Source organism: Ursus americanus, chromosome 6, assembly GCF_024610735.1.
Source record: "Ursus americanus isolate L20-20 chromosome 6, mUrsAme1.1.p, whole genome shotgun sequence".
Lineage (NCBI taxonomy): Eukaryota > Metazoa > Chordata > Mammalia > Carnivora > Ursidae > Ursus > Ursus americanus.
In genome coordinates this window covers 34,090,202-34,112,671 of record NC_142132.1, presented here as the reverse complement: position 1 = coordinate 34,112,671, position 22,470 = coordinate 34,090,202, and the positions used below count along the sequence as shown (strand labels likewise).

The 22,470-nt window shown below is 40.2% G+C and overlaps 1 protein-coding gene across 9 annotated transcripts in view; it reads right to left on the bottom strand.

The window, feature by feature from the left end:
• The window catches only part of CPEB3 (cytoplasmic polyadenylation element binding protein 3), a 180,060-nt gene that overhangs the window by 39,580 nt on the left and 118,010 nt on the right, over positions 1–22,470 (bottom strand). For all 9 annotated transcript variants that reach the window (XM_045809952.2, XM_087862907.1, XM_045809951.2 and 6 more), the window contains one exon: positions 6,916–7,034. In XM_045809952.2, coding sequence (XP_045665908.1) covers positions 6,916–7,034 — 119 coding nt within the window. The remainder of the gene's footprint in view (positions 1–6,915; positions 7,035–22,470) is intronic.

Sequence of the window (22,470 nt, the reverse complement as noted above, 5' to 3'; positions counted from 1 at the left end):
TCTAACTGGAAGATTCAAGGGAATACCTTCTCTCTAAAGGCTTTCCTGACTCCCTCAGGTACATGTGACCACTCTGCCTTTGAGCCCCCACCCATGGCCACTCCCTAGAAAACTTATCTCATAGCACCTTTGACTCCTTACTTCACTTAGCATTTACATGTCTATTTCCTTCCACTGGGCTCTAGGGTACTCTAAGGCTGAGACCATATATCTGAGTGGGGTCCCAACTGCCTGGCAAAGTGCCCAACAGAGTGAGCTCTCTGTGCTCCTTGGTGTTCTGGTGAATTAACAAAAGTTTTCTTGAAGGGCAGATGCTGATGCCACAAGATGTCCAGCTGCTGCCTTTCTAAAGCTCCCAGATCACCCTCCTCACTCCACTGAAAGCCACCTGCCAGGGATATGGAAATACAGTGTGTCTGATCACCAGTGGGTGCCCCAAAGCTTGGCCTAATCAGTGCAAATTTCTGATGCTCCCCTCCCCCCACCGTGACCTACTCAGTGATCAGAATTACCTAGTGCTCATCATCGCTGCTGATACTCTTAACATCATTTAGAAAACATAAGCATGACAGATGATTTCCTTTTGAAAGAATGAAGAAACTAGCACTTTTGAAGACATACACTACACCACTGTGCTAGGCATTTTAACACACTGTCACACTTAAACTCACCATAACTGTTATGCTGTAAACATTATCCCTACTTTAGAGATAAGGAAACTAAGGCTAAGAAGACTGAAGTCAAGTCAGAACTGAAACTCAGGTTTACCTGACCCAGAGTCTATATAGATACTCTTTCCAATGCAATGATGTCCTGTGCCTGCAACACTCCTTGTCCTCCAGGCTACTGGCCACCAGCCATGATTCCTGAGAGTTACCTGAACAAGTCAAAATGCATTTTGATTTGTGAATGATTAATTTCTCTCTTCTTTCTAAATTCATTCTGCTCCTTTCCAATTAAGAAATGACTGATAGATTCTTCTTAAACCTACTAACAAAATTAGCAGTTAGAAAAGCTGAAGAAAATGATTTAGCAATGAACTGGCATTATGTTCAGCTATTTTAACTTTCAGATTCATAGCCTCAAGCAATTGTGCTCTTGCAGCCAGACAATTTTGTCCAATGTCTACAGAAATGTGTATTTTCAGCTCCATGGTACTAGGACAAGGATGTTGTTACTGGCATGCAAATCACTAAAACTCTTGAGAGTAATGTACACATAAAAGTTCAAGTTACCTAAGTTTTTCCTGGGAAGAAGCCTATTCTTTGAATGAGCTTCATGGAATACTAATTCCACCAAAATTTTCACAAGTATAATCCCCAAACAGGTATATCAAATGCTGGATTAAAAAATACTACACAAATTTATTTACTAGAAGACTTCTCAGAACCTTAATATATCAATTTTTCCCAAATGTTCTTGGCTATGGAACCTATAATAGAAGGAGGAAATGGATAGAAAATGCATGAAGTTCTCAACAAATGACACCTATTATTGTTATGAGCAAATCTTTTGTCAAGGATGCTCTCAAGAGATCAGTGTCTGATGGGACAGGTGTTCTTCAGAATACAGTTTGAAAAACACTAAATATGGTCCCTTAGGGGATGGTATTAGCTATTTTGTCCACTAGAAACTATTTTAGTATATCAGAACTGCAGCATCTTTTAGACCTTCCTAGAAAAGAAAAATAGGTCCAAAGACTCAAACACTAAGAAACTCTGGACTAAATGCAAATTCAGAGACTGGGGAGAGGAGAATGATTTATTATGAATAAAGGGCATTTCTCTCATTTTAGAGGAGAAATTCCTTCTTTGGAGAAATTCCTATGATAGAAGATGCCCAAACCACGAATTTAGACCAAAAGGAACAAATAAATAAATAAAGAAGATTAGAAATGCTGAAGATTTCCAAGGAGGGATATGACAAATCCAATTTGACCGAGCCAAGATAAAATTATAGTTATTGTCTTAGGAGGTAGTAGGTGGAGAATGAAAGAGTTTAAGTAAATAAACCACAAACCCAAGGGCTGAAGCCATCAGTCAAGGAGCCCTGTAACTTAGCCCCTACTTATTTTCCCAATTTAATTTCCCTCTGCTCCCTTTCATACATTTGTGCTCCATCTAACCAACCTAAATGTTCTCCACTCATTCTGCACACTTTCTCATTTCTGTGTTTATACCGTTGCCTTTCTCTGCAATGTCCATTTCCCACACTTCCACAGCTCCACCTCTCCTCTGGCTAATCTCCAAACCCTTTTCAACTTTCAAGGCCTGGTTCCAATGACACTTCATCCAAGAGGCTTTCTTTCATCACTCCAGGTATATATAAACTCTCCAAAGCACTAAATCTTATCTTCATTGTATTTGTTATTTTTCCTAATTTGACAAATATTTGGAAAACTTTTATGTGCCAGGCTCTATAGGTTTGTGTGTTTATATACTTGTTTTATCTACCCATTATACTATTAACTTTCTGAACACAGGATTTTATGTCTAATTCATAGTAACCAGCTCTAATGTCTTGCCCATAGCTGGCACTCAAACATGATTTAAAGGAAGGAAGGCACATTATTTTGAAAAGATGGCTGTATGTGGGCTGGAGATAGCTATAATAGTAGGTGTGAGTCACTATAGATGGTGTAGTGATCAGAGAAGGCTTCAGGAGAGAGATGGCATTTGAGAGGGATCTTAAAATGAGTGTAGCAATTAGAAATTGAGACAGGAACAGAAATATTGCAGTTGACTGGAATACAGGGTTCAGAAGGAAAGCAGAAAAAAGAAAGATTGAAAAAAATCTTGAAGTCAGACTGGGAAGGTCTTCAGTCCCAGGCAAAAGGATCTGGACTGTCTTTGTACCTAAAGAGAGACTAAAAGTGCTAGAGATCCCGCTGATATATAAACGGGAGTAGGAAAGACCAGAATTACAGACAGATTGGACAGAATTAAAAATTAAAGAACTGAACCAGCCTCCAACTGGTTTCCAGCTTCCTTGCTCCCAACATTTTTTTCAGTTTTTGTTTTTCAAATTTTGAGTGGATGACCATGTTACCTGAGAAATAACCAAACTTCAGTTTTAAATATACGGTTGACCCTTGAACGACACAGATTTGAAATGCACAAGTCCACTTACATGCAGATTTTTTTCGATAAATGCAGGATGGTACACTTTCTTTTCCTTATGATTTTCTTAGTAACATTCTCTTTTCTCTAGCTTACTTTGTTGTAAGAATATGATATACAGTACATAAAACATACAATATGTTTAATCAAGTGTATATGTTATCGTTAAGTCTTGTGGTCAATAGTACAATATTGGTAGTTAAGTTTCTAGGGAGTCAAAAGTTATATGTGGATTTTTCAACTACATGGGGGTCAGTGACCCTATTACCGCTACCCCACTCCATTGTTCAAGAGTCAACTGCATAGCAAAATCAATCTGTCATATTTCAGGATATTTATAAATTGTGATTATGCTATAAATTATAAGGAGGAGGAAGCAGGAAACTTCTAGGATACTTTTTTCAAGGTGTCTATTATTTCACATCTCTGGCCAAAGTGTTTTAGAAGGTTAAGAACCATAAACATCTCCTTCCATACCTGATCTTCAAGGTTACTGTTTTTCAGCCCCTATCTCTGTTAGTCTCTGGCAAGTTTCCTGCTCTATCAATTTGCTGTTTTGAACCTTCAGGTTCAGTCTTTTTATACGTTCAAAAAGTGGAGTCACTTTGACAAGAGAGACCACTGTCACAATGTCTGTCCACTTCACTGGAAGCCTGGACAAGAACACAGCTATCCTTTGGGATGCCTAGAACATCTGAACAATGGAACTTCTCTTGCTGGAGGAGGAAAAAAAAATCACACATCTAGAAGCTTTGCAATAACTCCTGCCCTTGCCAATTTGTTAACCCTTCTTTGGGACCAAGAAGTCAATTGAACAAGCTATAAATACAGTCCTCTGCCATCTTTCAGGATCAGACCTATACATAGGGTAGGCTGCGTGGTCATAAATGAAATGTAATCACCGACCAAAAATATCTCCCTAATACTATCTGAAATCCAATGATTAGGGATTTGTTTGAGTTAAAAAACAAATACGATCTTAGAAAGGTGAGAGGGGACCTTGCTATCAGGCTCTGTATTAGGAAAACAATCTGATTAACCTAATCCACACAAAAGGAATGTGGGTTTGATTGGGAGGAAGGGATAAGGGAGAAGGTCAAAGGATAGAAAATCTGTGAGACCATTCTGGAACACTGTGTATTTCCAAGGAGAAATCCAGGGAGGATCAGAGAGAACTAAACAATAGAACGAGGGCACTAGGATCCTGAAAGGTAGCCAAGCCAAGAAGTAGAAAAAGCAAGAAAGAGCCATAGCTCAGAAGGTTTGGTAAATGAGTTCCAAAGGTTGACTTTGCCTTGAGTTATCGCCAAGGTCCTCATGTACTCCCAATAGTTCAACCCAGCTCTCACTTTCTGTGGGAGCATCCAAAATGAGGTGGAATGTACTGAAACTTGGGTGGGGAAGTGTGGCCAAATGAGGTTGGGAGTGATAGATGTGGAGCTGAAGCCAAGAAAGAGAAGCTTTCAAAAATGGAACCAAAAGAGCTGGAACCCAAAATGGGATCCAGTTCATTAGAATTACAGGTATTTGGGGACTTTTCTGTTTCCCATCCTAAGTTTTATTCAAATTGTTTATGCTGAAAATTCTGAGTATGCCTGGGTTAAAGAAATACGTGATCAGCAGCCACCATTCAGAATTCACCAAGCTCCAATAAGACCGCTTCACTTGAGTTCAGAAAATGAAAACTGCAATAAGGCAGAAATTTGTAGAAACACAAACAGTGAAAGTTAGTTTTCCCATCAACATTTCCAAAACAGATAATTACACTAATTATTTTCAAAAGTCCTTCAAGCCCAGGGTAATACATGTATTTGGAGGGAAAACAATCAACATACCACAGCCATCTGCAACCACCACTGCTCATTCCCTTTTCATGAGATGTCCAGTCCTGGTGAAGGCTTGCCCTGACAAGCCATAATATCCTCCTTCTCTCACAAAGCCAGTAACGTGACCCTTCCAAGGTACACAAGCCCATTTGCTCATCTCCATTCTCCTCCCCTCAATTCAGCAGCTTCTTAGTCTACTCTGGGCACAACTATCTCCATGTGGGCCTCTACCCCTCTGCCTTCTTTATGTGTAAATATATTTCAAATCCTCTCCTACAGCGACAGAGGCTCTCTGGAGGTTGACCATTTACCTTTCAGATATCCGACCCTGCCAAATTGGGATCAGTCTTTCCCAAATCACTATCCCAAAGAGATTTAGAGACGTTACTTCAGCGTTCTCATTATTTACTCAGATGAAACACAGCATACTCCCATTCTAGACACAAAGCACAGCCTCTCCACACCATTTAAATTAAGATCAAAGTTAACAAAGGTTCCCTACTCTTTTTCCTGACCTGTACAACTACCTTATCCAAGTCTGCTATAAAAATTTGGTAATGACCCCAGAATTTGAAAAATACAGTGGCACTGTCACACTTGCTAAAATCCTTGCTTCTTCTGCATCCATCATTCTATGACTCAATATCCCCATTCTTTAGTAACTCCTTCTACTTTCCATGCTGCAGTCTTCCCCTTATAGGTGGACAAGTCCTAGCATCATTGTTTTGCAACCAACTGTAAACCCTGTTCTAGCTGTCACCATTCTTCTCAGCAGACCTTACCATGTAGATAAGCTCTAAACTTGCTCTCCTAACTACAGCATTATTTGGCACTAATAGCATCATCCAGTTATATTTGTACAAGTTCCAAATGCTTTCGCATTCATTTTCCTCTTACCTGAGCTGCTCAACATCCCAGAGAGAAACCATATCCCTGCCATTTTATAGATAAGGAAACCAAGATTCTACAAGTATTAGGTGACTTATTCTGAGTGAAGCAGATAATTTAAATGAGCTGGAGTCAGGACTTCTACTTCTGACCCCAACTCTTCCCCCATGCGCATTTCTGAGAATAAACCTAACTGCCAAGCAAGCCCCACATGTCTGGTGTAAGTCTGATAGGACATGCTGCAGGCCCCATGAGAGATATCTGCATTGGTCCCTTGGTCTATATCACTATTTTTACCCTATTTCCCATTCCTAGCACTAAGTCTTGATACACAAACTCACCCCCTCCCAATTTTCCTCCATCCTACTTCTACCATGTTAACCAATTTCTTTTGTTGTTGTTGTTCTGTATACAGTATTGCCCCTTCTCCACTGATCACCCTTCTGTCAGGAGAAAAGAAACAGTCTTCTTCTCTTACCCAACGACTTACTCACACCCTTTGGCTCAGAAACCACAAACTGTTAACACAAACTCCATATAAGTGTACATTTATTTATGGTTTTGGTTTCATGTTCTCTGTCCTTGCCTTCTCCTGCCCTTCGAAGCTATCCATTTGAGAGTGTAAGCTCCTGGCCCAGAAGGCTCTAGTTAGTCGATTGTGGGTACCATCCAGCACAATGCCTTGCATTCATAGGAGCATAAACATTGCCGATTATGATCTTTATAAAAAAAATAAATTATTCTGTCCTTGATCTGAAATAATGACAGAAACCAGTTGCCAAAACCACTAAGTGCATTGTTTACTTCAATTCAGAGTTACTGAATAGGAATTAGCTTAAAAGAGCTGTAAAGTGAAAGACAAGGACACATTTGTTTACACGCAGTCCCAAAGGTATAAAATGAAATACTGAGTAATTTGTTATTAGTTCCTCATCCACAACAGTCCAGCTCTACTGCATAGCAAGGTCACCCCGGGTAAGACGATCCTAGTTACCAGCATTCCCATTACAAAAAGGAGGTGATCAGCTATTTCAAATGCATATGTGCTCTAGAAAAGCACCAGCGGGCTGCATACCACTTACCGGTTTGTCCTTGATGGTGGGGCTTGACACGCACAGGTACAGCTTCCCATCTTCTTCTAGGCAGGCATCTATCAACGCTTGCACTGAGCTTTCCTCCTGGAACAGCAGAAAGGCATAGCCTTGGGAGAACAAAAACAAAAGGATAGAGAGAGAAATCAGTACATTAAACTCAAAGTACCAAATAAAAATTTACATGTTGTTTCACTTTGGCAAATTCTTACTAAAATCCAAGAACTTGAAATGGGACACAGGGACGTAATAGCCACTGAGACCTTCATATGCCAAGCATTGAGTTAGGTACTTGTGGACATTATCTTGCTTAATTCTCGTAATTACTCAGGGGAGCAAGTTCAGAACTCCTCTATGGAATTTCCATGAAATACAAGCATACCTCATTTTATTGTCCTTCACTTTTTGTGTTTTGCAGATACTGCATTTTTTTTTACAAATTGAAAGCCTGTGACAACCCTACATCAAGTAAATCTATTGGAGCCATTTTTTCAACAGCATTTGCTTACTTTGTGTCACCGTGTCACATTTTGGCAATTCTCACAATATTTCAAAATTTTTCACCATTATTATTATATTTGTCATGGCGATCTGTGATCGGGGACCTTTGAGATTACTACCATGATTGTTCTGGGGAGCCATGAACCGGTCCCACATGGGAAAGCGAACTTAACAGATATTGTGTCTGTTCTGACTGCTCCACTGACCAGCCATTCCACTGTCTCTCTCCCTCTCTGTGGGCCTATTTCCTGAGACACAACAATATTGAAAATAGGCCAATTAATAACCCTACAATGGCCTCTAAGTGTTCAAGTAAAAGGAAGAGTCTCACGTCACTCACTTTAAATCAACAGCTAGAAATGATTAAGCATAGCGTAGAAGACATGTTGAAAGCTGAGAGAGGCTGAAGGCTAGGCCTCTTGGGCCAGTTAGTCAAGTTGCAAATGCAAAAGAAAAGTTCTTGAAGGAAATTAAAAGTGCTGCTCCAGTGAACACATGAATGATAAGAAAGCAAAACAGCTTTATGGCTGATATGAAAAAAGTTCTAGTGGTCTAGATAAAGCAAACCGGCACAACATTCCCTTCAACCAAAGCCTAATCCAGAGCAAGGCCTTAACTCTCGCAATTCTGTGAAGGCTGAGAGAGGTGAGGAAGCTGAAGAAGAAAAGTTGGAAGCTTATTTCAAGCAGAGAAAGACAATTATCATATGGTTTCTCTCATCTATGGAACATAAGAACTAGGAAGATCGGTAAGAGAAGAAAGGGATAAAGAAAGGGGGGGTAATCAGAAGGGGGAATGAAGCATGACAGACTATGGACTCTGAGAAACAAACTGAGGGCTTCAGAGGGGAAGGGGGTAGGGGAATGGGATAGACTGGTGATGGGTGGTGGGGAGGGCACATATTGCATGGTGCACCGGGTGTTATACGCAACTAATGAATCATCGAACTTTACATCAAAAACCAGGGATGTACTGTATGGTGACTAACATAACATAATAAAAAAAATTAAAAAAAAAAAAGAAAAGTTGGAAGCTAGCAGAGGTTGATTCATGAAGTTTAAAGAGAGCAGCCATTTCTATGACATAAAAGTGCAAGGTAAAGCAGCAAGCGCTGATGTAGAAGATGCAGCAGGTTATCCAGAAGCTCTCGCTAAGGTAATTAATGAAGGTGCCTGCACTAAACAGCAGCTTTTCCAACGTAGATGAAACAGCCTTCTATTGGTAGAAGATGCCATCTAGGACTTTTACAGCTAAAGAGAAGTCAATGCTAACCTTCAAAGCTTCCAAGGACAGGCTCACTCTCTTATTAGGCGTTAATACAGCTGGTGACTTTATGCTGAAGCCAAAGCTCACTGACTGTTCTGAAAATCCTGCAGCCCTTAAGAATTATGATAGATTTACTTTGCCTGTGCTCTATAAATGGAACAATAAAGCCTGGATGACAGCACATCTGTGTACAAGATAGTTTATTGAATATTTTAGGCCCACTGTTGATATACTGCTCAGAAAAATAGATACCTTTCAAAATATTACTGCTCTTTGACAACATACTAGGTCACGCGAGAGCACCGATGGAGATGTACAATGAAATGAATGTTGTCTTCATGCGTGCTAACACAATGTCTGTTCTGCAGCCCATGGATCAAGGAGTCATTTCAACTTTCAAGTTTTATTATTATTTTTTTTAGAGTTTATTTACTTATTTTAGTAGCAATCTCACACCCCAAGATCAAGAGTCACATGCGCCTCCAACTGAAATAGCCAGGCACCTCCCAGTCTTACTATTTAAGAAATACATTTCATAAGACTATAGCTGCCAGAGACTCCTCTGATGGATCTGCGCAAAGTAAATTGAAAACCTTTTGGAAAAGATCTACTGTTTTAGATGTCATTAAGAACAATTATGATCACAGGAAGAGGTCAAAATATCACCATGACAGGAGTTTGGAAGAAGTTGATTCCAACTTAAGGATGGCTTTGAGGGGTTCAAGACTTAAGTGGAGGAAGTAACTGCAGATGTGGTAGAAATAGCAAGAGAATTTGAATAAGCATACGTAAGGTGAAGATGTAACTGAATGGCTGTAATCTCAGCCAGTTTTAATGATAAAACTTTAACAGATGAGGAGCTGTTTCTCGTGGATGAGCGAAGAAAGTGGTTTCTTGAGATGCAATCTCTTCCCAGTGAAGATGATATGAAGATTGTTGAAATGATAACAAAAGATTTAGAATATTACATAAACTTAGCTGATAAAGCAGAGCAGTCTGAAAGGAATGACCCCAATTTTGAAAGAAGTTCTACCGTAGGTAAAATGCCATCAAACAGCATTGTATGCTACAGAGAAATCACTTGTGAAAGAAGTCAATCGATGTGGCAAAGTTAATTGTTGTCTTATTTTAAGAAATCTCCACATCCATCCCAACTTTTAACAATCCCCATACCCTGATCTGTCAGCACTCATAAACGATAAGATTCTCCACGAACAAAAAGATTACAACTCACCAAAAGCTTAGATATATTTTAGCAATAAAGTAATTTTTAATTAAGGTATGTAGAGTTTTTTTAGATATAATGCTACTGCACACTTAATAGACTACAATACTGTGTAAACACAACTTTTATATGCACTGGGAAACTAAAAAATTTGATTCACTTTGTTGAAATATTTGCTTTATTGGGGTGGTCTAGAACTGACCCCACAATATCTCCATGGTATGACTGTAGATCTGATCATCAAGAGAGTAGGCAGAATCATCACTGGCCTGACCTACAACCACTAGCCAAAAAACTAGCATCATCTGCCCCCCAACTTCCATCAAGCTTTAGGTTTGACACATGCTACAACATGGATGCACCTTGAAAATATTATGCTAAGTGAAGAAACCAGGCACAAATATCGTATGATTCCATTTATATAAAATACCCAGAATAAGCAAATCTATGGAGACAAAAAATAGATTAGTGGTTGCCTAGGGTTAAGAACTGGAGGGAATAGGTACAGGGTTTCTTTTGAAGATGATGAGTATTTTCTAAGATTGATTGTGGTGATGATAGTGGCATAACTCAATGGACATACTGAAAACCACTGAATTTTACACTTGAAACAGGTAAACTGTATGGTATGTGAATTATATCCCAACAAAAGCTGTCCAAAAAAAAAAAAAAAAGCCCAATAACAGTCTAATGTTTTTACATGTTACTTCTGATGATGTTGCTTGCTTTCTCCAAGGATATTCCCCTATCTCACGGAAGAGTATACAACTGATAAACATGGATACCAGCTGCAGAATTTCCATAGAGACAGCCAGCTTTGCTCACTTAGATTCAGTAAGATTTATTGAGCAACTGTTACAAGTGGGACACAATCTATGGATTATGAGAAAACTGAGATGGAGGAGAGTACACTCCTACTGTTAAGAGACTTACGTAGTAGAAGAAACAAACATTTAGACAATTAACTATTTGCTACAAAACTGAAGGAGATATATGGGGACAAAAAGTGCCTTGGTTGCCCAGAGGAGCAAGGACTCTGACTTGAGAGAATCAGCAGACTTCAAACAGGTCAACAGATGTTCAAGGGACCAATTCTGGCATCTGCTGCCAAACCGGCATTCAAGTATGGCAGCTGCGCAAAGGCCCATCATGAGCTAGTCTATGTTTGACTAGTCAACTATTCAACCCCTCTGCAACCCCTCTAGCTTTGCTCAGTCTCTCAGCTGTCACCCCAGTCCTGCTACTGACCTCAAAAAAAGCCCATCACCAATATGGTTCTACCCTGGTGCACTGCATACCAGAAAGGTGTAAATGGTGGAGAAGAATAAGAACCTCAATATTCAGAAGATTCCCACACATCAAACAAAGATGTTAATCAACTGGCCTAGAAGCAAAGCTCTTGGAGTCCTGGGCAGCACATAATGACAGTAGCAACAGATAATGAATAATGGGTACTTTTTTTTTAAATCCTTTTTCTCAACTCCTTGTCTACTATACACAACATCCAAGCAAATAAGAGCAAAGAAAGGTTAACCACTACATCCAAACACACAGCAGGAAAAAGATCAACCATTACCTGACACACCAAGAGTGGCCAATTCAACAGGAAGACGTCAATGCACAGGGGAACACCAAGCCCACAGGAGTGGGTATATAGATACGACAGGGAGGCTGCTGACATGGGGGATCCAGAGCTGTTTTCTGGGCTCTGCTCCTAGGCTAGATGGGTCAGAAGATTCAGCAGGTGGCTAGGCAAGAAAAATAAAACCTAACTGCAAAACCAGAAAAAATATCATTTCTTCATATCCCTTCTCTACTGGAAACAGTATCAAACAATCACCAAGCCCCAAGGAATCTATTAAAAATTCAGTGTTTTCATTTAATGTGAGAACATTAATTCCACTTGCCAAAGTGAATATTAAAGATGAGTGAGTTAAAAAATGCCAATCACAAAGAGGAGGTCTCAGCATGTCCTCTCAAACTTCCTGTCTCACCACGTTAAACCCTGGTACAGATGGCCCACAAAGGTCCTAAGAGGCACTCTGGATATCTTGTTCTTGGAGAGGACCCCATCTGTGTACATTACGCACAGGCCCATCAAAAAGGCCTGGGGAGGGGCATCTGGGTGGCTCAGTCAGCTGAGCGTCCAACTCTTGATTTTGGCTTGAGTCTTGATCTTAGGGTCATGAGTTCAGGCCCCGTGATGGGCTTCAAGCTGGCCATGGAGCCTACTTTAAAAAAAAAAAAAAAAAAAGGCCTGGGAATGAGGCATGCTCACTGAGCTGGGGCTTTCTCCAGCTCCTTGCCATCAGAAGGTCACCAAGCTGAATACATTTTTCTGGCACATTGCTGCCCACACTCTGGAATCTTCCACATCGATTCCTGCACTGAGCTCAACTTGTGCATCAGAAGAGAGGGAGAGCATCTCCCCATAGCAGCTGAGTAGCTACCACAAAAGCCTGGAGATCTTCAATCAGGCCTCTCTCACAGCCATGAATGTTAACATTAGCAGTAGACAGAGTAAAAACAATGGGGAGTCAGAAGTAAAAGCTTGCTACAAATACTATTATCAAGAAAAATATCTACAGGGGCGCCTGGGTGGCACAGCGGTTAAGCGTCTGCCTTCGGCTCAGGGCGTGATCCCAGCGTTATGGGATTGAGCCCCACATCAGGCTCCTCCGCTGTGAGTCTGCTTCTTCCTCTCCCACTCCCCCTGCTTGTGTTCCCTCTCTCGCTGGCTGTCTCTATCTCTGTTGAATAAATAAATAAAATCTTTAAAAAAAAAATATCTACAAACAACTTCTTCTCCTTTCCCAAGAATGGCTCATAATACTTTACCAATTTTTTCAGGATAACTCTTTTACAACAAATAATCTTTTATAATAAATCATCTCTACTCCCTGATCAGCAAGCTGCCACTCACAGTAATGACAATATTCTCCTAGCGTTATAGATAAGGGGTGTTGACTCCAGTTCAACAATTTCCTTCAACCCTACTTTGTACCTCAGGCCTTCCAACCAAAACAAAATTCACCAGAGACACCCAAAATCACTAATGAACACAACTTTATTGTACCTTCACCTACTAAAAACACCTTCTGACACCTCAAGGTCAACTAAACCCAGATGACAACAGAAATCAGAGTACTTAAAAACAAATCAGGAAGGAAGAATCCTTCAAACATGTCTCCCTTTTGACCTTCGGAAATTTAAGACCAAAGTAAACAAAGTAGAAAAAGATTCCTTCTAGAATAACAAGGTCAATGTGAAATGAAAATTAAACCAATTATTTACTAAAAGGCAAATTCCACATGGTACTATAAAAAGAGTTCTGAACTAGGAGTCAGAGGTCTAGAATTAGATTCAAGTTCTCACATTTACTAGCTGTGTGTAATAATAGCTAACATTTAGTGAGCATCTATCTACTATGTACAAGGCACCATTCTAAGTGCATTCATTCATCATCACACACACCCTGTGAAGTAGGGATTACTTTTAGTTGTTTCACAGTTAAAGAAATTGCACAGAATGATTAAGCAACTTGCTCAAGGTAACCTAACAAGTGGTGGAACCATGAATTTGAATATTAACTTAAAGTTTCTGAGTCTTGGCTTTTTTCTCTGTAAAATGAAAAAAGAAAGTATTTGTCCTGATTAACTTACAGAGCTGTAGGTTTTGAAATGAACATATGTAAAGGTACTTTGTAAACTAGGTATTGTGCAAGTGTCAATTTTTCTTTCTGCATTTTCAGTTATTTGTGTGATATGTAAAATTGAGTTTTGCATACAGTCTCATAAAATTTGGAGTTCAAATTAATGATGTACACTTTCTACTGTGCATTTTCAAGTGTTTGGTGAATAAAGGGCAGTAATCTAGATACTAAAGATAAACCTTAAAGTTATTTGAATAATAGGCTGAGTATTACTGTAAACAAATAATAAAGTGACTGAATATTTTGCTTCCATACATAATTAGCCATTTCCACCAGGAGAGAGAATTATCCCATGTGATATTATTTGCTGATTCTAATACATTCTTTAAAAAAAAAGCCTGTTATTGGGGTACCTGGGTGGTTCAGTCAGTTGAATATCTGACTCTTGATTTCAGCTAAGGGTATGATCTCAGGGTGGTGGCATCGAGCCCGGTGTTGGGCTCCATGCTTAGCGGGGAGTCTGCTTAAGACTCTACCCCTCCCCCTACATGTGCATGGGCTTTCTCTCTCTCTCAAATAAGTAAATAAATCTTAAAAAAAAAAACAAATAAAAGCCTATTATACTTACAAATAGATCTCCTCAAACTGTCACTATGATGGCAGGTTCTTCTATTAGTTTGAAAGGTATATAAAAAAGCTTGACAAAAAATTTATAAGGTTCTCCCTTGCCATCTAAGCCAGTAAGAAACAACAGGATCATAAAACTCAAGTTTCAGAAATGGTACTTTGTTTCCCACATACCTGAGGAGGGTGAGGGGGTTTCAGAGATGTGGTGAGCTGTGGGAGGCCCTCAACTCAGAGCCAGTCTGTGGGTGGAACTATGGGCTCTGGGGGAAGTAACAGGAACTCTTAACACTATCACCATCATGACTCTGGGTTGGGCAGAATGGATGACAGGAAACTGTTTGCTTTCCCACTGGTGCCAAATAGGTTGGGAGAGGAAGGGGAAAACAGTGAGGGACTTTTAGACAAGCCTGGACTGACCACACTTCTCTGGGGTAAAGAGGAACAGGAAGGTATGGGCTTAGGGGACTTAATTGGGATAATTCCATTTTTATTTGGCCAGGTTTTTACAGGGTAAATTTAATTAATAGATTTTTTTTTCTTAATACCAGAGAACACATTAAGTACAACAATCTCCAAAATGTTCTTGGCTACCTATAAAAACAACGCTTCCTGAGCTCTTAAATACATAATTTTTGATGTTAGAATTTTTTCATACTTGATCCCTAGTACAAACAACCATCACCACCAACTTCACCACCACAAACACCAGTTACAAAGTGCTTACAGTGTACCACTTTGCTGATGATAAACACTTTACATCTGCAAGCTCTTTTCGTCCTCACAGTAATTCTATGAGGTAAATACAGTTGTTATTCTTATTCTACAGATGAGCACACCGAAACTCCAAGGGTTTAAGGGACACCTCAGATTAAAAACCAGGTCAGTTTACAGAGCCCTCATTCTTTATCCATTCACTTATACTGTCTTGCCTAAAAATGATGAGGCAAAAATTTCATTATCATTAGCAAATGAGGATTGGCCTGTTTATTATTTATGGTTACTTTTGTGACAGTGATCATTTCCCAGTGTTTTAAGTAGCAGAGAGTGGTCACCTGTGCTTTAATGCTACAATTTAAGGCCTATGCAGATATATTTGCTCTAAAGCACACAGTACTATATTAAGAAGAATTGAAATGATGAATTTCAAAATCATCAGGAGAAGTTTGGATTTAGTTTTATTTAGGTCAATCGAATTGTCATATTTAGTAAAGATGCTTATTGGCTTTCAATGTATTTCTAAGTTATGTAGTTATGTATTTATTTATTTTAAAGACTTTATTTATTTATTTATTTATTTATTTATTTATTTATTTATTTATTTATTTATTTGAGAGAGAGAGTGAGCAGGAGGGAAAGTGACAGAGAATCTGAAACAGACATGGGGCTCAATCCCATGACCGAAAGATCATGACCTAAGCCTAAACCAAGAGTCAGACGCTCAACCGACTGAACCACCTAGGTGCCCCATAAATTATGTATTTAGGATAAAGGTACTTGAGGGCGTGAAAAAGCATATATCTCACTAAATTAAGATTTTAAAAAAATGAATATCATCATTACAGTAATAATTGACTTAAGCAAGAATCATCAATGGATTCTAAAACCATCTGGTAAATTTGGGAAGGGGATACCAGATATTTAACATACTCTTAAAGTATCACTTCACAGATTAATCAGCATTTGCAAAGGGAGAGAGAGGCACTTTTCAAATGGAGGAACCTGGCAGACAATACCTTAACCAAATGATCAAACTTAACATCACCAACAAAGGGGCAAACTGACTTAATGTGCCTTCTGCACTACGTCCTTCTTAATGTGGCATCTCATCTACATACTATTCCTGCTAACGGTTTTTTACTTGAATCTCATTATGAGGAAAATATCAGATAATTCCAAATTAAGCAATATTCTATAAAACATCTGACATGGACCTGTCAATGATACAAAAGATAAAAAGCCTAGGAAACTGTCTAAATTAAAGGACAGATATGAGATATGACCATAGAGAGATCTGAAAACTAAATGTAAGACTACATCTGGATGTTAAGGCTATATGTTTGGATCTTGGATATTAAAAAAAAAAAAAAAACAGCTCTAAAGGACATTACTGGAACAATCCGGATATTTCTTGTTCATAGGAGACATTCAGAAGCACTTAGGAGTGAGGGGTCTTGATGTCTACAACTTACTCTCAAATGATAATCACACACACAAACACACACACAGAGAAAAAAAAGAAAAAACAAATATGGCAAAATGCTGACAACTGGTAAATCTAGAAAAAGGTTAAACAGGTGTTTGTTGCATTTATTCTTACAGCTTTTTTTTAGGTTTGAATTTTTTGTTTGTTCAAATTTTTGTTTAAATACTCGTCAACATGTAGTACATGTAATATTGGTTTCAGGAGTAGAATTTAGTGATCCATCACTTACATATAACACCCAGTGCTCATCACAACAAGTGTGCTCCTTAATGCCCATCACCCATTATGCCCATCCCCTCACCCTCCTCCCCTCCATCAACCCTCAGTTTGTTCTCTATCATTTAAGTGTCTTTTATGGTTTGCTTCCCTCTCTCTTTTTTTTTTCCTTCCAATATGTTCATCTGCTTTGTTTCTTAAATTCCACATATGAGTGAAATCATGTGGCATTTGCCTTTGTCTGACTGACTTATTTTGCTTAGCGTAATATCCTCTAGCTCCACCCATGTTGCCGCAAATGGCAAGAGTTCATTCTTTTTGATGGCTGAGTAATATTCCATTGTGTATATCTGCCACATCTTTATCCATTAATCAGTCGATGGACATTTGGGCTCTTTCCATAGTTTGGCTATTGTTGATAATGCTGCTATAAACATCGGGGTGCATGTACCCCTTCAAATCTGTATTTTTGTATCCTTTGGGTTAATACCTAACAGTGCAATTGCTGGGTCATAGGGTAGTTCTATTTTTAACTTTTTGAAGAACCTCCATGCTGTTTCTCAGAGTGTCTGTATCAGCTTGCATTCCTACCAACAGTGTAAGAGGGTTCTCCTTTCTCTGCATCCTCGCCAACATCTGTTGTTTCCTGTGTTGTTAATTTTAGACATTCTGACAGGTGTGAGGTGGTATCTCATCATGACTTTGATTTGTATTTCTGTAGGTTTTTAATTTCTGAAAATAAAAATTTGTGAGGAAAAAAAAATAAAAACCACAAGGTCTTTTTGGGGAAGAGAGTAATGTATTCTCCCATTCTCTCAAGAGCTGTTTGGTATTTTTAAGGACCCAACAGTTCTTAAAATCAACTAATGCTCTTGGTGATTTATATGTTTCAAGTATCAACTACAACGGGAAAACAATTTCGGCTTGTAGGGCTGTGCCCCAAACCACTACTACATTCATAAAACAGTAGTTGATTAAGGGATAGCCAGTTTCTGATTAAGTGAGATCAGCCGCAGAAGGAAAAAAATCCATGGTCTGGATACACAGAGAGAGATCTCTCCTTGCACAGAATCCAGGCTCCCTGATTTCCTCTGACCTTCCTAGACAGACCTGAAGGGCGCCCCCCCCCCCCCCAGCCAGAGCTGCCTGAATTCAGACACATTTTGGCACAGAAGGCTGTTCTAAACATTCTCACTAACCTTGGCTCTCAGGTCAGAAGACTTACTTGGTTTGCCTCAGGAGTCTTTGTCTTTAGATTCAATTCAATAGAACCAAAAATACTTATGAGGGACAAGGTATGAAGCTAGGCAATGAAGCTACAAAGATGAAGAAGCCAAGTCCTAGAAAAATCCAACCTACAAATAAATGACTAAGGGATACCATGAAAAGTGTTGTGTTAGGGGTGTGTCCTACAGAACACAGGTGAGATACTAATGGAGCAGAGGTGCCCAAACTCTGGGAAAGCCAGAGAACAAAGGCCATATATGAGCTGGATGAAAATTAGTCTTCCAGGAAGTAAGGGCATTCCAAGTTCAGAAAAGAGTGCAGGCCAAGGCATAGAAGGTCAAAGGTTTGGCTCATTTGGAAAACAGAGACTAGAGTTCATTAGTTAAGAGTATAGGATTAGGGGCAGTGGGCAGGAAGAGCTGGAACACCTCATCAATTCCCTGCCTGCTGCCTGGAGAACACTGTAGGTCTCTGAACTGGATTCCCTATTCATTTTCCCTCTTGGATGAAAACATGCGACTTCCAAAACTTACTGAACACTTACTATGTGCTCTAGGCACTGCAGAGGAATACCAACATAAGAAAGACTTTGTTCTTAAGGAATTTTTAAGCTAGTTCAAGAAAGTCATGAAGAATAAGTACATAAAGACCTGTAATCTAGGAACAACACAGTAAGGATCCCAAGAAGTATTTTTTTGAAGTGTTTGTAAAAGTTGGACTTCATAGAAAGAAGACAGATCTTTCAGTGAGGAAGACACGGATAGAGAAATCAGGGAAGTCTTTCTGTAGGTGGTAGCAGAGCTCAATGGCATGACATAGGTGAAAAAAATGGAGGACATTCCAAGCGAAGGAATTAGCCTAAGATAAGACATAGAGATGGCTCTGCAGATACTGCCCAAATCCATGGATTCCTGAACGTTTCCTGTGGATTCAGAACTAAACATATTTCTTTGACTATATTTCCTACGTAAGGCTGAGGCTCAAACATTTTGGTCTAGCCTGTTTTGTGTTTTTATTGCACTAGTAACTGTTTCTTTGTGGACTTCTGGCTTGACAGACAGGGGCAGAGGAAAGTGGGAATGGACAAGAAAACAAGTCTGATGGGCAGAACCACCTCAGAGCTAAAAATTGGCAATCTACTTTCCGTGTTCTTAGTAAAGTCCTGCAGTCCAGGGCAGTGACCTGGGGCATTTGGGCTTAAAACCTGCTCTGTTTATGTAACCTCACATTTCCTACATAAAGAGGTCCTTGTGAAGTCAGCCAGTCTGTCATTTCTAGTCACAGTCAGTTCTAACAAGCACCTGACCATGAAAACTGACACCAGACTGGGGGTGTGGGAGGAAACTGGTCAAACTCGCTGGGCAGTTTTACTATTACTGAGCATTACATTTTCATGGGTGGGGGGGGACGACACTAATATTACTTAACATCTATTAAGCCTAAGTACTGTGTTGGTATGAATGTGCCCTGTTTCCAAATCCATTTAGTAACCCAATGAGTAGTATTAACTCAGATGAGTAAACTGAGGGTCAGAGATTAAATAATTTGCTCAGTGTCACCCAGTTAGTAACTGCTGCCCATGTCTGAGTCCATAAATACCCAGCTCTTGCCCCACTGCTTGTCACTCTCCTCATTTAGCACCAGACAACTTTTAACCTAACAGACACTTCTCTACAGATGAAGCTTTGGTCCAAACCTGCTTGCACAGTGTTTGAATTTGGACAATCTAATTTCTCCTCCTTCTTGCACTTTAATACTCCTCTGATGAGTTCCTGACGCTGCTGACAACAGGTTTTCTCTGTGCCACCACTTCCCCTGCGCAAGACTAAAGCCATGATTAAAGCTCTCCATTCTATTTTAAAAGACAACCCAAGTCTTTGTTCTCAGCTTTCAAAATTGTTCACCAGATACTCTCAGTTTCCCATTCCAAACCTTTTCAACTGACATATCCTCTCCGGGTCTCACTTGCTCATCCAATTCCTGTCAGCAAGTCCTGTCCCAATCTACACCCTCTGCGAAAACATTCACCCTGCCTCGGCCTGTCAAATTTGCACCTTCCATTTCACTTCCTGAGAGCTACTCTCTTCCAAAGAACGTTCTCCTCAGGGGTGGTTCTGACCTCTCTATACTAGTATAAACAAGCATCTCCCCCGTTCCTAGCACTTCTGTGTGGACATAGCATGACAGGTACTGCTATGACAGACTACAGGGTGTCTGTTATGTATGCGGCCGCTCAGGCTCCGTCTTGTCGCCTGTACATTCCTCTGCCTACTCCTTTCTATACCGCCCCTCAAACCATAAATGCTCGGAAATCAAAGACTCACTCTTTCAGTTCACCTTTGGTACAATGCAGAAGAGATAGATGTTTAATAAAACAGCTTAAACTGAGGTTGTCCTAAGCTTTGAAAAGCAGTAATAGGTCGAAAAAGGACAAAACAAAACAAAAAGCCCACTCCTGCCACCCTGCAGTACAGTTTCCATATTTTTATAAGAAAATCCTTCTGGAGGATGAAAACTTTGATCAATTAAAATACAGAATTCACTAAAGAGTATGAGTTTTATAAGGCAGGGCCTGCTTTTTAAAAAAGGGCAAAGTATTACTCAAAAGCTTGCAAACTGCAAAAGGTTAAGTACAGGCTAAAACCCTTTAGTTTCCCAACTTGGATCAGTTTATGTAACTCAGAGAGCAGAAAAACTTGGAATCTGGGCCTAAAACAACAGACTTATTTCCATTCAAGTTATACTACAAGGGAAAAAAATGTGAAGTTTGAAAACCTTCCTTTCCAAAGCCAGATTTAGATAAACTGAAGGAAAAAGAAATAGATGCCATGAATCCAGCCTATGCAACTTCACAATGACCTACTTTTGTCCATTTAAACTACAGTCTTCTTTCCTGTTCTTCAAACAGTATCTCTGTTGCAGGCTGCCTCAAAGTTAATCTGAAACCCATGTGGCCTGGCTCGAGCCAGGTTCATAAACTACGCTGCTATTGTATACCCTCCCACAACTGCATGACCCTGGTTCCGAGAACCAGTAGTCAAGCCAGCCTGGCCAGCGCAGAAGGAATACATGATCACCAGAACAGCCACTCACAACTGCACATTTTACTCGAGGTGGCTGGGAATCACCAGATGGAAAGGCACGAGTTATTCTTGCATAAATCTGCATGCCTGTTACCACTCCTGTTCACCCAGCTGTGCATCTGAATCCTGTGCCCCTGGACTTGCCGGAACTGAAACTGGCTGCCCATGTGGGCTGAGGCAGCCTCCTCCACTCTGCGGCCTGCATCGCCAACTTCTGAACATGGTTTCAGACCCATGTGGTCAATCTCCTGCCCAACATCTGCAGCTGGCTGCTCTCCTTACCTTTGTCCCAGAAGCCTCTGCCAACAGTGGTACTGCAGTTGTAGTGACTGCCCAGGAGATGCCAGTTCTTTTCCCTGGCCCCCGCCCCACCACAAGACGTGGGACTATTGGCAGTATCAAGAGCAGCTGCTTAGTACAGAACGAGGGGTAGAAGGCTCAGGGTGGACAGAGATTTTTTTGTAGCTCTAGTGATAGCAACTTTGGACATAGGCTAGTCTTCCAGGAGGGAGGTTATGATAAACATACCTATCATCATAAAAGCTTGTCATGCCCGCCTTATCCTCCTACTAGTCACATTCACAGCCCCACATTCAAGGAAGCAGAACTAAGCTGTTTCTTTACTAAGCAGTCAAGGGTTCTAGGCCACTGTCTTTAGGACGGCCTATGTCACAGCTAGGTGCTAAAAAATGAACTGGGCCAATCAGATTCCCTCTTTCTGGAATTCAAGTAGAAATATGAAAACAATTTTCCCACTGGAAGCACAGTCAGAGATGAGCACACATGCAGAGAAGAGCTGAGTCACGATAATGGTGAAATATAAAAATGGAGAATTCATAGCTCCCACTGTTTGAATCCCTGCAGCCTGCCACCCCCTAGCAAGATACCTCCATGATATCTGGTTCTACCACAGCTCCTACTTTGGGGCTCTCCTTGTCGCTTATAACCACATCCCCAATTTGAGGTAGTACAAGAGAACCTCTGATCCTTGTACTCAAAGAACTCAATTACAAAGCAGAGCACTCATGTCCGGAAATGGTGTGGCATCACCCAAGAGGCAGACCCCCACGGTTACACTACATGGGATGTAATCCCATGCTCATAGCTATAGCTAAAGGACAGCTCAGACCCACAGCCTGAGCCTAAACCAGCTCTTGGAAATAGCCCCGTTATGTGAGCGTGACGGAGAGAACAGAAGCATTCAGGAAAAAGCCAAGGACCACTTTCATTTTTAAAAAGCTGTGAAAGCGTTCCACAGGTCACACAACTTAAGTTGCAAATTTTTATATAAAATCCAGTCTTGTAAGTAACAGCATAATTTATCAGATTTTATAGTTTAAACCAATATTCCTTTCCCACAAATGATACACACCAGTCAAACAAATAAAAACGACTTTTTTTATAATTCACCAGATAAAATAGTATAATCTCTTGGGGCGCCTGGGTGGCACAGTGGTTGAGCGTCTGCCTTCGGCTCAGGGCGTGATCCCGGCGATCTGGGATCGAGCCCCACATCAGGCTCCTCCGCTATGAGCCTGCTTCTTCC